General features: G+C 38.2%; 1 protein-coding gene across 1 annotated transcript in view; it reads right to left on the reverse strand.

Moving 5' to 3' along the window:
- cacna1ia (calcium voltage-gated channel subunit alpha1 Ia) overlaps positions 1 to 16,045 on the reverse strand; it is a 427,222-nt gene that overhangs the window by 141,083 nt on the left and 270,094 nt on the right. Inside the window, exons 12-13 of the mRNA XM_034687815.1 lie at positions 4,117 to 4,268; positions 342 to 527 (exon numbers count right to left, since the gene is read on the reverse strand). Of these exons, the coding sequence (XP_034543706.1) occupies positions 342 to 527; positions 4,117 to 4,268 (338 nt within the window). The remainder of the gene's footprint in view (positions 1 to 341; positions 528 to 4,116; positions 4,269 to 16,045) is intronic.

Here is a 16,045-nt window from a genome sequence, read left to right on the forward strand (position 1 = left end):
TGTGCTTGTTAAACTCTAACAAGATCTTCAAGTGTCTCCTCATTATTCGGCACTCAGGGTTAATAGCTGCTGCCACACACTGTGACCCTCTGGGCTTCAATGGCAGCTATAAAACAGGTGCAAAGGACTTTAAAAGAGATGAAAGGCTGAGCATACAAAGAGACATATAAGGAGAAGATAAAACAATGATACTCTTGACCTTCCTGTTAATCACCCTGAAACAAACTGTAGGAAAATATACAAAGACACGTTCCTTGGAGGAGTTGTGGGATGATGATGGGAAGACGGCCTCCAAATTTGTGAGGTATTGAACACAGTCCTGGTACTGTCCATCATCTTACCTAAAGATGAAGATGAAGAGCATGAGCAGCATGCAGAAGGTGGCCACGTTGTCCATAGTCTTCATGAGGACCACCAGCTGTCTCCTCAAAGCAGGCATGAACCTGACCAGCTTCAGCACCCTGAGCAGTCTGAAGGTCCTCAGCACAGAGAGACCCCCGTCCGACTGTCCGACGATCTCACAAACACTGAGGAGAGACAGACAGACCAGAGACACAACGAGGCACATTAACAGATAGAATGATGGATCATCACACATTCTGCAGAAGTCAAACAGAGAAAATCATCTGAATGCAAACCTTGGATTATTTAAATTACCTTTTGTTCTACATCTATTGCTAATGTTATTTTTTATTTTCACTTCACACTCAAACTGCAAACTCACATCTGCACAAGGAAAGCAGTAATCACTTTTCTCCTTCAGTGTTTGTTTTTATACTCAGAAAAAGAATAAAGTCTTACCAACCAACTAATGAGAACACTTAGAACCAGAGGACACTCTTTCAGACACTTAAAGAAGCTTCTTTGGCATTGACTGAGTGTCTTGTGGATTACAAATGTAAATTGGCTTTTTCTTTTAACTAACTCTGGCTCAGCAGTCCCTGTCAAATAAACTAAAACAAAAGTCAAAGATATTATTTTAAGCAACATCATGATGTGCTGTTCAAATTTAGCCTCAACCTAAACAAAGTCACAGCTTCCTTTAATGTACACTACCAGTCAAAAGTCTGGACACACCTTCTCATTCAATGATTTCATTTATTTTAATTATTTTCAACATTGTAGATTAATACTGAAGACATCAAAACTATGAAATAATCTGGTTTTGCCATAATCTGGATTACAGCAGTAGTCAATTGTGTGCTAACCCTACCTCTGAACAACACAACTGATGGTCTCAAACACATTAAGAAGGCGAGTCATTCTACAAATGAACTCTTGACAAGGCTCATGTTAATTAGAAACCATTCCAGGAGACCACTTCATGAAGCAGACTGAGAGAACACCAAGAGTGTGCAAAGCTGTCATGAAGGAAAAAGGGGGCTACTTTACAGAATCTAAAATATAAAACATATTCTGCTTTGTTTAACACTTTTTTGTTCATTAAAAATTCCATATGAGTTCTTTCATAGTTTTGATGTCTTCAGTATTAATCTACAGTGTTTACAATAATTAAAATAAATACAAACCCTTGAATAAGAAGGTGTTTCCAAACTTTTGACTGGTAGTGTATCTCTAAAAATGTACCTTAATACAGATACAGATCAAGTGCAATAACCTCCCCTTATCTATTTATTAATGTCCAATTCAAACTTAACCCAATCTCACTCAAAAACATGTGCAATACATCTTTACCCATCTTAAACATGTTACTCATCTGTGCACATTTCTTAATAATATAGTGTACAATTCATTTATTAGTACTGTACATATTTTTCTTAAGATACACTTACCCTTTTAGTATATTTTTTCTTTTGTATGTGTTCTTTTTTCTTTTGTAAAATGTCTTAACTGTCCATATGTTTTTTGTTGTGTACTTATGCAAGGAAAGCAGTGTAAGAAGGGAAAAAACAGAATAGAAACTATACCGACTTTGATCTCCCCCTTTCTGTATGCTATCTCCCAATAAAAAATACACTTACTTACTTTTTAATTTCTAAGAATTTTAATACTTAATATGTTTTATGCTCTTTTTTGTAATGTTTGCATTATCAAATTGGCTGCTGTAACACTTTGAATGTCCCCGTTGTGGGACTTTGAGTATTAAGAAAACCCCCACACTGCTGCCATCCTTGTCCACAGCCTTGTCACTTCCCGTCTGGACTACTGCAACTCTCTCCTCTTCGGCCTCCCTCACAAATCCCTCCATAAACTCCAACTGGTCCAGAATTCAGCTGCCCGTATCATTGCCCGAACCCCCCTCCATCCACCACATCACTCCTGTCCTCCAACAGCTCCACTGGCTCCCTGTTCAGTTCCGTTTTCAATTCAAAGTCCTTCTGTTGACATTCAAGACCATCCACAACCTCGCCCCCCCATATCTGTCTGACCTCCTCCATGTTCCCACCCCCTCCCGCTCCCTCAGATCCTCTTTCTCCATACACCTGTCTGTCCCCTCCGCCCGTCTCACCACTATGGGGAGCCGAGCATTCAGCCGCTCTGCTCCCCGTCTCTGGAACTCATTGCCACCTCAACTCAGAAACACAGATTCTTTCCCCCATTTCAAATCACAACTCAAAACATATCTGTTCAAAACCGCTTACTCCGTCTGACTCCAATTGCTCTGTCATTTTGTTATTGTTTCTATTTTTTTCTTACCCCTTGTTAGTTTATATTGTTTTCATTTCTGACTCTGATTTTGTTTCCTTTAATGTAAATTCGTGTATATATATATTTCTATCTGTGCGGTGTCCTTGAGTGCCGAGAAAGGCGCCTTTAAATAAAATGTATTATTATTATTATTATTAAAAGCGCTATATAAATTATAATCATAATAATAATAATAATTATTATTATTATTGTTATTGTTATTATTATTATTAAATAAAGAATAAATCTTATCTTATACTCAAGGATACCTTGATACAAGCTAATGTTTATACATGCAGTTCCTCCTCATCCTAACTAAAATCATCCTGATTACAGATTCAAATTTCAGTGTTTCATGGACACCAATTTAAGAGTTTTGATCGAGACCTTTGTGTACATGCATCAAGCATTTAATTGGAATAAAACATCTTGCAATAGAGAGCTGTTCTGCTGCTCTAACATGTCAAAAAACACAGACTGTTTTAAACATTATAAATCAAACTCTTGCTTAATATTAGCATGTTTCATTGTATTGCACTCATAAGAGGATAACAGAAAATGTTACTGCTCAATAACAAGAGCCAAGATATAACAGGTAAATTCAACAGTATGACTAAACACTAAAGTTAGTGACAAGAAAGGTGCAGGAGGAGCCAAAACAACCCTAACAGGCTTGTCAAGTGCCACTCCAAATTAGAACATTTAACAATTTTTATATTAGTTTTAAAAAAGATGAAATATTAGAACATGAATTGATACAGAACAATCAGAGACGCTTTGTCTTTCAGTTAGTTTGATCATGAGTGGAGAACCACTGGCTCTAAAGAAATGTGTCCTCTGATGGAGATACTTATGAAAGGCTCCACTCTGCTCATCAAACTAGCATGGAAATAGCATCAAAATAGACACGGCCCTGCACTGGCAAAGATTGAATGGGGGCACTCTTACAGAGCTGAATAGCTGAGGACATTCGGATAGATGAAGAGAGGGAAATTGGCTGCGGAGCGAGGGGGATAAGAAGACAGATGTAGATATGTTCAATCAACATGCATCTTCTGTGACGGGCTGCACATTTGATCTTGTTCAGCTATAGTTGCTTTGATGTGTATTTGATCTCAGGGTTATAATGGGGATCATAGACAAAGGCGCTCAGACACATGAATTGGGAAAAGCGCTTGCTGATCAAAGGCACGGGCACTTACCTGAAGCTCCAGGCACACACAACAAAAGACAATATCTGTTCACTGCTGTCTGACGCTCTGGCATCCAAATACATACAGGTGCTACATTTCAACCAGGTAGAACAGAGGTGACAATTTGACAAAGCATGACATGAATAATTCAACCTCTGGATGCTTTCAGAACAGTCTGGCAACCAAAAAATATCTACATATTTTTTTACTCTAAAAGCCACACCCCTTTCTGCAACAATATGGTGCGTTAAATATAATTTTAACATGCATTTACCTTATGATGACGATGACTCCATCGAAGACGTTGTAAGGGTTTCTCAGGTAGCTGAAGGAGCCGAATGCTGTGAGCTTCAGGATCATCTCCAAGGAGAACATGCTGGTGAAGACGATGTTGCAGATCTCCAGGACATTGGTGAGCTCGTCTGGCTGATGGAGCGCAGTGATAAATACAAAGAGAAGGGACAACAAAAAGAAAAGAGATAAGTGGAGGAAGACATGAGAGACATAGAGAGTTAGTTAAACAAAAGTGCATCAAAGCAAACACCCACAGGACCCTCCTGTCGCTGTGAGGCTCTTAACACAATCCAAAATGTTATTGATGGGGACTTTGCTTCTTCTGCATCCTTGCAGTATTTTAGGTCAAATACGAATCATAGAAAAAGATTCAGCTCATATTTTGGCTTCTGATCATTGACATAAAAAAATGAATCATCAATAGGATACTTTTGGTGATATTTGACTACATTTTGGCTAAATTAGCATGACACTTATCATGCTAACTTTCATGTTAACAGGCCAACATGGTGTAATGTTTTGTTAGCAGTGTTTCATGTATATCACGTTCAGCTTTTATTGCTATAGTCTACGCATTTGTTAGCTAACATTTAAAGAAAAGCTATGCCTTCTTGAGACATTGACATGTTTTGAATATTAGCAACATTACATCTTCACATAACGATCCAATATATTGTCCTTGATGAAGGCTGATTTGTACAGTTAAACACTCATACTAACAACAAATATGCTAGCTAAAGTAGATAATGCTGCTATATTAAAATGCTAATATTTTCAATGTCAAAAGTGCCAAGTAAGCTACTTTCATTTGACACAAAGTCACTCAAACATGTGTTTCTGTTGTTGGGGTTACATTTTGGAATGATGCAAGAATAAATTTAGAAAACTTGTGATTCACTTTTAATTTAAAAAAAAAATTGTTTTGCATAGAAGATTTTGAAGGCTATAAGTGTTCGTGATTTAACTGTTTTGTATAGTTTAGCTTAGTTTAGCTTAGTTGAGTTTAGCTTAGTTAAGCTTAGCTTAGCTTAGCTTAGTTTAGTTTAGTTTAGTTTCTTTAAACTTGGGAAGCTGCAAGCTTTATTTGAGAAAAAGTAGGCTAGGCTTAAATGAGCATTATGCTTCTGCCCAAGCCTTTTCAGTCATCACTAGATGCACTACTGGTGCTTTATTGAAAGTGTCTGTACTGTAAAAATATTTTGTTATTCATGATGACTGAATAAAACACTATTACTACTATTACTACATTAAACTCATAACTGATTCTTGCCTTTGGCTAATTGCTACAGTTTCCCATGTATGTTGATATAAGTATGCTAGCTTATCAGTAAAAGGCTGTTATGCTAACAGTTATAGAAGCCTACAAGTTTCCCTGCATTGAGTTCATTATTGCAACGCCATAACTTGATTAAGTATCTCTTCGGAATTGTTAAACTTCAACAGCTTTAACTAGAAACTTAATTTAATCATACTTGAGGGCTGTGAGGAAGAAAGAGCGCGGGACAACTTCTGCTGCGCGTCGTGATGCCTTCAATGACCCCTCATCAACATAGGACAACAGCACATCGAATTCATGTGACACCTTTACTTCAGCTCAAAACCATGTCACCCTGAGCAACCTTAAAGAGGCAGTGCAATATATGAAATAGAAGTCTTTTGAACTTCATTAAAGAACTCAATAATAAAAACAAAATTTGAATTAAAGTAGGACTATTTGGTGACTCTTAAAATAAATTAGACAAAAATAAATCTCATCTTACATATGTTAACTTGCTAATGCTAATCCAATAGTAGTCATAAGTTAGCATGTCAGTTTACTTACACATGAAGCATGCTGAAAGGGACTTGGTTAATATCAATGACTCATGACAAAACGAACAAATGGACGAGTAAAACAGACCGACCTGCTAACTGTTGTTGTGTTGTTGTTGACTGTTTTTGAGCACTAGTATATAGTATCTACAATTTTAGCTTTAAGCCATATCAAAAAAATAAGACAAAATAGTGAAGGAAGTTTACAGTAGAAGAAGAATTGAAAACAGATGAGAGATGGAAAGAGTTAGCTTCTAATGGGGAGGGAATAAGAAGAAATGATGTAGTGGTGGGAGGCTTTAGGAGCATCGTGTTCATGTTCATATACAAATAACCAGCAGTCAAGGTCGATCGAAAATGCCACTGCCCCTCACTCACTCGCTTAAAGTACTCATATTGTACACAAAAGCCACTTGTGATTTTTTGAGTGTATTCTTTACGTATTTTATTGTATATCCTTTCAAGAAAACCAAGGACAGTACAGAGGCTGTGTCCTCGCTTTTCCATTCATCTATTGATCTGTTTTTTTTCCCTCAGTTTACTTGTCTCTTCGTCTGGATATCAACCCTTTGACTTTTCATGGATCAAATCATCGAGAGGGTGAAGATATTACAAGACAAGAGCTTTTACTCACAGCTGCACTCTCACAGGAATGTATTGATGCCATAAAAGAGTACAGGAGAGTGAAGTGGTTAGCTTTACTTCGAGAAGATTACAGATAAATAGATAAGCAGTTACACAGCAGGTATATGTTGTTCAAATGTTGTCAGCTCTGCGTGCGCACATCCTCTACAACACAGCAGCAGGTAACAGGCAAAGGCAACATCACACGGTGTGTCATCAATTCTGGATGTTGGAAATGGTGCCAGTGAACAGGTCCAACATTTCACTCATTGTATTAGAGACAGATTGAAAGAATCAAGGTCTGCTGCCAGGAGTTGTGTATACGTATTTGGTTCTGGAAGATACTCCAGCAACTGTTACACGTGAGAGTGAAAAAACTATCCCTTTAGCACACTGCCAATATTTGAATAAAAGCACTCAGTCTTGTTAACACCTCAACGTTGGCAAGAACATTTTTAAGTATTTATTCTTAGCCTCCTAGCGTATGCTGTTTCAGATATTTCAGTTCCTTTTACTTGCTGTCAGTCTCACGTCGTTAATGTGCATCAGTGTCTTTCTTTTCGGCTTTCTCTGACACTGTTTGACTTCTTCTCCCTCTTTCTTCTTCCTTTCTGCTTCTACTTGGCTTTGCTCGATAAAAAGGGAAACACACACACACACACACACACACACACACACATGCACAAACACACACAGACATAGAGAGCTAAATTTGGCGCAATCATGATTTCCAGCACGTCACTATTCCACAGAGCTCTCCTCTGTAACTCCAGCGATGATGCTTCTGACATTTACCACCCTGGAATCAATGAGCGCCGTGTGTGTGTGTGTGTGTCTCTTGCATTTACATGTCTATGTTTGTGCGTCTGTTTGTACCACTCTATGTATTCATATGTGTGTGTGTGTGTTTGTCGGTGCTAATGAGTGTTTAGCTGTGTGAAAACACAGGCTAATGATGCGTGCCCACCAGTGTTGATAACGATGTGACGGCTGACCGCTGTTTGCAGACCAGCCAAACTGCGCTGGCAGCCCCTGGAGATCCATTACTGCCGTCTCATTACCGCAGACCTGAGAACAGATCTAAAGTGTTTCCCGTTCGGCTGATGTATGTGGAATAAGATAAGAGGAGCGGGGAATTGATATCACACTGAGGACTCAGTTGTTTTAAGAAAAGGAGTGGTATGCACTTGTGGAGTGATCCAAATTCTTCTGACAACCAACCACAACTCAAAAACAAAAGTAATGCTCAACGTGAAAAGGGTTATGTCGCACAAAATCTGCTGTCTGTATGGTTCAAGAATCTGGGAAAATCAATGTTCCCTTAAATGTTTGCATACATCAATGACACTTAATGACTATCAGGTATAATTTACAGTAGCTTGCACAAAATTGGCATCTGCACTGTTCTTAAAATGCAGAAAATTGTGCTTACTTTGAGCTTTTACAGTCTGAACAGCACATTTGATAACATTCCTTAATCAGCAGCTCTTCAAGGACAAGAGGTGGAGCGTACTTCTGCCTCTTTCAATTAATTTGGCAGCATTACAAACATGACAATCAGCTGCATTAGCCAAATAACGTTTGACCCGGAGTGTAGAGTTCAGCAGAAAAACAGCAGAGGGTTGTATTTGTTTCTTCAACTAGGAGTGTAAGTCCTTTTTTTCGTCCTCTGGATTCCTCTGATGTTGGGCGCAATGACTCACTCGCTCTACTTCTTACTGAACGCTCATCGAGCCAGAGGTCATTCTGCACAACTTGTGTGATGCATAATTGGGTGGTTGCACATCGTTTGACTTTGACCCCAGAACCCACAGTTTGCATTTATGTCCTTCCAACAGTTGACACAGATTTTCTTACACCCTGACTGTGATCTTTTCTCAGCAGTAACGAGAGCTTTGAGTGGGGAAAAAATGCTGGTTCTCCCATTATTCACTTGGTGGCATGTGTGTAGAATTGTTGGTATAACGTTCTTAAATTCTACTTAATGAAAGATACCAGAGGATAATGATGTGCCTGTGCACACAACCAAAAAACCTCTGCATTTCTGCATCACCATGCTGCTGTCTAATGTTCCACCCCACAATATAACCTATACAGTAGCTTTGGTTACTTCTGGCTGCAGTGGCTTACCCTCTCGCAGACAAGTGAGAGTCATGTGACACCTGCAAAAAGACATGAGCATCATGTAGTGTGCTATGGGTAACGTATTTTAGGTTCTATTATGAGCTGTCAAGAGGTAGAAGGAGAGGGTAAGAAGTCCTGGTATACCAAAGAAGTCACGGACAGAGGGGAAGCCAGGATGTGGATTGGTGACCCCAGTGGCCACCCTGAAACCCTATAATGGCTACTGGCTGTTAGCCTTGTCAGAGGCGGCACTTAAATTGAAATCAACTATTTGGGTTATGGCTGTGGTAGCGCTGTTGCCTCACAGCTAGAAGGTTCTTGGTTCAAAGCTCCGGCCAGACAGGTGCCTTTCTGTGTGGAGTTTGCATGTTCTCCCCGTGCATGCGTGGGTTCTCTCCGGGTACTCCGGCTTTCTCCCACAGTCCAAAAACATGCTCACCAGGTTAATTGATCACTCTAAATTACTAGGTGTGAGTGTGTGCGTGAATGGTTGTCTGTCTCTCTGTGTTAGCCCTGTGATAGGTTGGCGACCTGTCCAGGGTGTACCCTGCCTTCCGCCCAAAGCCAGCTGGGATAGGCTCCAGCCCCCTGTGACCCCTAACAAGATGAGCGGTCAAGATAACGGATGGATATTTGGGTTATGTTTCAACAGGCAGCTCATGTCTGCTTTGCATTTCAATGTGGAACATTTTATTTTGTTGGTACTTTAAATGGGGACTTTGAACGAACTTCTTATTTCTGGGTTTTTAGAGAGTTAAATTCAGCAAATTGAAATGTTGCCACTCTATTGAGTTACCCTTCAAAGTTAATAAATTATGAACATGCTACTTTTTTCTTGGCTGCATAAACATTACACAGAAATGACAGCGTGGACAAAGGAGACACCAGACAGAGTGGTGAAGCAGCAGAGGAACTTATAGCAAGTTGAAGACATGTGAATATGTTGGTAACATTTCCCTGTAATACATGCAATGAAAGCATCTAGACCTGTTAACTGCTCACAGAGATACAGTGGACGGAAAGAAGAGTGTATGAAAGATATGATTACTGTGGAGCTGTGGGAGGAGGTTACACTACCATAGTCTAAAACTGCAGCTAATCACATTATGAACAACAAATGTTTTGGATTATTTTATATTAGAAGTCAAAGTTGATAAGATTCATGGAGATAATCCCCCTTAGGTTTGGGGTAAGCCCCTCACGTTCACCCCCACAGATATCAGTGCCGCCCCAGTCAAAAAAGTCTGGCTCCACCGCTAGTCCTGGTGCACCAAAGGGTGAAACTGAGACGGGGTGTACCAGTCCACTTAACCCTCAAAGACCTAGACAGCCGGTGGCGACTACTTGTTCTTAAATGTTTGATAACTTTTGAACCACTAAAACTCAGTTACAACAGACATTCTCAGCTTTCCATTGATACCACATTTGTCTCATTCAACATATTCAAAATAAATTCAGGAGAGTCTGGCGTCCCCAAACATGGTCTAGGTCTTCAGGGGTTAAAGCACTGGAAGTTAAGTTTCCAAAACAAAAAACTCAAGACTATAGTGGCCTAGTGTGTGTTCATGCAGGCAAAACCACATCCCCACACTGCTCTGCTCCCAATAAGTCGTTCATTTATCTGATTTTCAGGGAACATTTCCATTTGCAGGTTCTCCCTTCAGGCTAAACTTTGAACCATTAACCATATTCACAACACAGCCTGTTTTTCTGTCTTTGACACACTCTGGATGAGACTCTCAAATGTTGCTGCTCATGATGTACGATTGTGTTTCACATAATAAGTCATACAAAAATAAGCGCACCTAATAAGTCTTTATTATTGACATTTACTAAGAGAAGACAGTGTGACTAAAACATTCTTAGGGGCTTCATGCCTTTTTAATGTTAACACGACATTTTGATGACCATTAACCCTTACCTAGCTGGCATTATGACACTGTTAGAATGTAATAATGTCAGCTAGGACATGGTTCAATGTTAGCTGTTGTCTACCTTCAGATAATGGGTTATGAAGTCTGTTGTTTCTCCTTGAAATATGGTCAGAATATCTCTCTCTGTTTTTACTCAGCTTGCAGCCTGAACACAGCATCATCCTTCTGATAGCAGCATTTGAGCGTCCAAAGGGAGATGGCCCCATTTGACTCTGGTCAATAGAGTTGAAATGCTCACTTTGTTATGGTCTAATGAGTTATGAGGGTAGTGACAAGTTTTAGAACTTTTTGCAACAAGTTCATTTTTCTAGCCTTTCAGCACTCCAATGCTTTTAACATCAGTCACACAGTGAGTCTGACCCCTGTTAGTGAAACACCTTTCACCTGACAGTCCTGACAGTAAACAACTCAAAGCCACTGTTATGGTGATTCGAATGAAAAGCAGTAATGTGATAATGGAAGGCATACCAAAAATCTACATTTTGCCTTTCTCTCAGTCTCATTTCTGGAGTAAACAATATGCATGGATATTTGTTTTCCTGTGCAGAGTGTATTTTATGTGAAATCATTTTCATGTTTCAACAGCAGCTTTGGTTCGCCAACTTATTAAGGATTTTCCTGCTGGCTGTTCATTCTTCAATTATCGTCTGGTGGGGTTAGAAGGTTTCAGTAACTGATTAATTCAAATCCTTGTCCCCTCTCAATTTTCCATCTCAAGGCGCACCACTGTTTTCTTAGAATTTGTTTATTGTCCTCAAAAACCCAGAAATGATTCTGTTTTAAAATCCTCTGGCCCATATTTGCTTGTGATTACAAAATATACTTGCTCTCTGCTGTGATCCCTCTTTGAATGTGACCACCATCACTTAAAAAAAACTGTAATTAAGTGCGTGGGAGTTGTTGAATATCTCAACAGCAACCATGGCTGCCCATGCAACAGAAGTCCCAAAATTTCCTTCTGTTTTAATCTTGTCTTTTTTGGCAGAGAGACACATTCATTCAACAGTGTTGTTTGATCTCTATCCATCCTTGTCAAATGTCCAAAGTACCCATCACGCTGCTGCATTATTAATCCCCCAAACAGCTGTTGAATTCTCAGAGGTGTCTTCTCACTCGGGCAATCCGTCCTGTTCAATATGGGTAGTGCCTTGTTTTTCAGACATGTAAATTATGCCATCATAGTATCTAAAGTCTCTTCTACCAGAATGACTAACATCTGATGCAACTTCATCGCTGAGTTATGATCATGTTTGTGATGTTGTAAGCTCTTAGATGTTCATAAAAACTTGGAACTTATGGTCATCCTTTGAGAGAATTTAAAACATATGCACCATTTCACACAGTCAATATGAAAATAAGGAGTCTACATTTTGAAATTAGATCATATTCTACCCATGCAATATATTCAAGCATCATTAGAGCACCTAAATGGGATGAATACAAGAACCAAGACTCAAATAATGATGTGAATGAAGACTGATTTGTCATCTGCACGCTGTTCTTCAGTTGCAGCTTTGCACTGAATCCTAAGTACTGCATGTTCTGTAACAATAACTAGATTAAGATTGAAAGGGAAAAACAGTGAAATAAATGCTAAATAAGTGAGTTGTATACAGAAAGGCTCCGCATTTGGGTCTAAAACCCCTTGATTTTGTTTCTCAAATGACAGCTTGCCAGGCATTTCCCTAGCTAAAGGTAACTGGCTAATTTAGCTAACATTAGCCTTATTATTTCTTCAGCAAAGTTCTCTGACTCACTTATTAATGTTCATAGGTCACTAATTTTCAAATTTGAATCTTTTACAAAGCTTCTGAAAAAAATATATGTACTTGATGGTTAAACCTGTGATATTTTATGTGAAGAAGAGAAATTGGAAAGCTAGCCAGCAGAACCACTAATGAGCATACATGGCTGTCCCATTTGTAATTAAAGCTCCTGTGAGAACTTTCTGTTTGTGTTGACTTTGGCGCCCCCTCTGGACAAAGTGATACCTTTTATAAGGTAACACTTTATATTAAATACACACTTTTAAGCATTAGTTAAGCATTAATCAAGCATTAATTAATACTTACCTCATCATCTGTAAAGCATTGTTCATGCATTAATACTCATTTATATATCATGCAAAAACACAGTTATAAATGTTTTATTATTCATGAATATAACTCTCTATAATGTGTTAACTAACTCTTTGTTAAAGTTAAAATGCAGCTGCAAAACTGAACAATAACTTGGATTCTGTGTTTTAAGGTGCTGCTGGTCTTAAATCTCATTAATTAATTATTTGTAAAGCGTATAAAGTCCTCACTTTAGATCTGCTCACAAAACCATGAACAAGTAGCTTATAAGTCCTTTGTGACTACCTTAATTAATCATAATTTGCTATGTAATAAGGTGTTCACTAACCCTTATTAAACGTTAGAATCATAACCTGTAAATGTGTTTATAACTGGTTTATAATGACCACAATAGTTCATTTGTATTTGGTGAATCCATCATTTATAAAGTATGAACAAAGAGTTAGTTAACACATTATAGAGAGTCATATTCACGAATAATAAAACATTTATAACTGTGTTTGTACATGATATATAAATGAGTATTATTATATGAACAATGCTTTACAGATGATGAGTTAAGTATTAATGCTTAATTAATGCTTAAAAGTGTGTAGTTAATATAAAGTGTTACCTTTTATAATTTTACTCATCTTGTTGACTCTGCTCTGTTCATGCATAAATATTATTTCCTGGGATAAAAAATATAATTCTGCTGTCTTTAAATAGTAAAAAGTATCACTCACAGTGAATAATTGTGCAGAAAAGGTAGAAAAAGGCGTTTCCTAATCGAATAGTCAAATATTCAAGTTTTTACTCTTGATGATGATGGTTTGATTTTCTCAAGGAGGCATCACTGTCAGTCTGTTTTGGAGTTGCCTATAACTCCTCACAGGACCTTTAAAATTGCATGATATCACATAAAATGTTGAGGAAAGCTGTACAGTGCTCATAAGGATACAGATGAGAGCTACACAGTGTGTTCAAATACTAATTGTACAACTTTTCTACTGACTGTAACCTTTCCAGCTTTTGTAAGAAAATGAGAGAGATACTAAATTGATCAGTAGCTCCACAGCATCCAAAACTAGCTTCCACTTAAAGAGGACATATGACACTGCATTTCCAGTGTTATTGTTGATAGCATGCTAGTTTGTAGGACATGCTAACAATGTCAATAAAGATATAAACAGACTAGAACACATAACTTGTTCTTAGAATTTAGCTTTTGTTTCTTAAAAACAAATAAAACCCACACTTTCATTGATGGTTTAAGCAAAAACCAACAATATTTTTTCATGATTTGAGGTTTTAAAAAAGTGATTCAATATGTTGTGATGATAAGATGCCTTTGAAGGTTGTCTTTAAAATCCTTTATTTTAGTGAATGAGTCTGTCTCAGGTAGTTTGATTAAAGTAAATGTGTCCTTGCTCTCATAAAAAAGCCCTCAACACTCTTTCACCAACCGCACCCACAGTGTTTTCTCATAATAAACTCTCATTATATTATGGGATATTGCCTGTAGCAGAGTCTGGATGCCTACATTATACCTGCAGCGTCACAGAAGCTTCCAGAACAACAACATTTGGCAAACAGGTGATCTACTGTTACCATACCAACAGAACCTGAACCAACAGGTGTAGTGGGACAGGTGGAAGCCCCCCTCTGCAGGATGAGGATCAGAGCCATGTGATGGATGAAGCCCCTGGTAGCACTGTTCAAACAGAGGGAGGCAGGACTCCGGTTTGCCAAACAGGTGCTGGGACCCCAGACATCCCAGCTCACTATTTCCTCCCCATTAAAGGAGCAAAGTCTCTGTCTGCCTCCCTCGCTCTGTCTCTCTCTATTTTTAGCCGCCCCCGAGATGAGAGACGACCCACCACTGCGGCGGTGGCAGGCGTGAGTGGGCGATGGTATAGCAAGAGCGAGAAATATTGATAGAAAGACTAAGAGTGAAGGCTGAGCGGCTGAGAGCGCAGAAACAGAAGATACGCTCATATTTAAAGACAGCATCCGGATCTAGTTTTTAAAAGCTTGGATGTACTGATTTGTTTTGTCTGACCCGTAAAGTGTGATCATGTTCTAGTAGCCCGACTCATATCCTGCTGCCTAATCTTAACAGAGACATGTCTCAGCTGTGGTTTTGGGATTTATATTACTTTGCTTTAAAAAGACAGAAGGAAGCAAAGTCAAGGTAGACAGTGATTTGGATGTGGAGGAGAGAGAACAGGGAGAGCTTAGCATTGCGGAGGAGTGTGGACATTGACTGACAGGAGGAACACCAAGAGACTGAACTCATGCTGATGGTAACTGGTTGTTTGTTCTCCCTGAAACAACTGTTGTAAGATTGAGAGTGTGCAGCTCAGCTTCTATGAGGAAGCATTTAGCTAACATGCACTCAGTGTGACAACTGCATACATAAAGCTAAATACAACTAATAACTAAAGGATAACAAACACATTTATTCAAATGATTCACAAACCCCAAAAGAATTCTTTAAATTCTGCATATTTTGTATTTTTACTTAACCCTCCTGTTATGTTTGTTTCTCAGGAACAGCAATAATGTTCTTGGGTAAGTTTGACCCGGGGCATATTTAATTATCCAAAAGTGTCAGAACCCCAAAAAATCCTAATAAACATTTTTTCATTATTAACTCCATTACTAACCATTTAAATCAATATTTGGTGCAATAGTGTTTTTTAATCCTCACAGGTCATGGTTTAATGAGGATAACTCACTCATTTTTAATTAAAAATCTTGTTAAAACTTTTTTTTAAAACCACATTGAAAATACCTAAATATACCAGATTTTTAAGGCTTTTTTCAGCTGATTTGGAAGGCAAATGTTGCCTAAAATGTGTAATGAACCATTTGTTTTTATATGTTGATTTCACCTATTTAGCCAAGCAAAGACGTTTCATACCGAAAATTTTTTTTTTTAAATTATTCTTTTTCTTACCTTAAAAGGGGTCAATTTGACCCACAACATAACAGGAGGGTTAAAAGTCTCAAAAGTGATCGTGAAAGCTTTTTCTTTGTTTTGAACTCTGCAGCTGGAGGTGTTGATGATGGAATGAAGACTTGCAATAGGGCTGGGCGATAATTCAATAACGATAATTAGTGTCATATAATTTTTCTCAATATAAATGTAACAAATGTTCAATTAAAATGTGATATGAGTTTGGGTTATTTTATTATTATGTCATATTTCATTTAAAAAATATGAGAAAAAAATGCAACATATTTGAAAGTGCAGTGGTCTGGAAAGTTGAAATTGTTTTCCATGTAATAAAGTAATAATAAAAAAAGAGCCATTAAAATTTGTTGCCACCAAACATTAGGCAGAAGAAGAAGA

The sequence above is a fragment of the Notolabrus celidotus genome, chromosome 7 (genome assembly GCF_009762535.1).
Source record: "Notolabrus celidotus isolate fNotCel1 chromosome 7, fNotCel1.pri, whole genome shotgun sequence".
In the NCBI taxonomy this organism is placed as follows: Eukaryota; Metazoa; Chordata; class Actinopteri; order Labriformes; family Labridae; genus Notolabrus; species Notolabrus celidotus.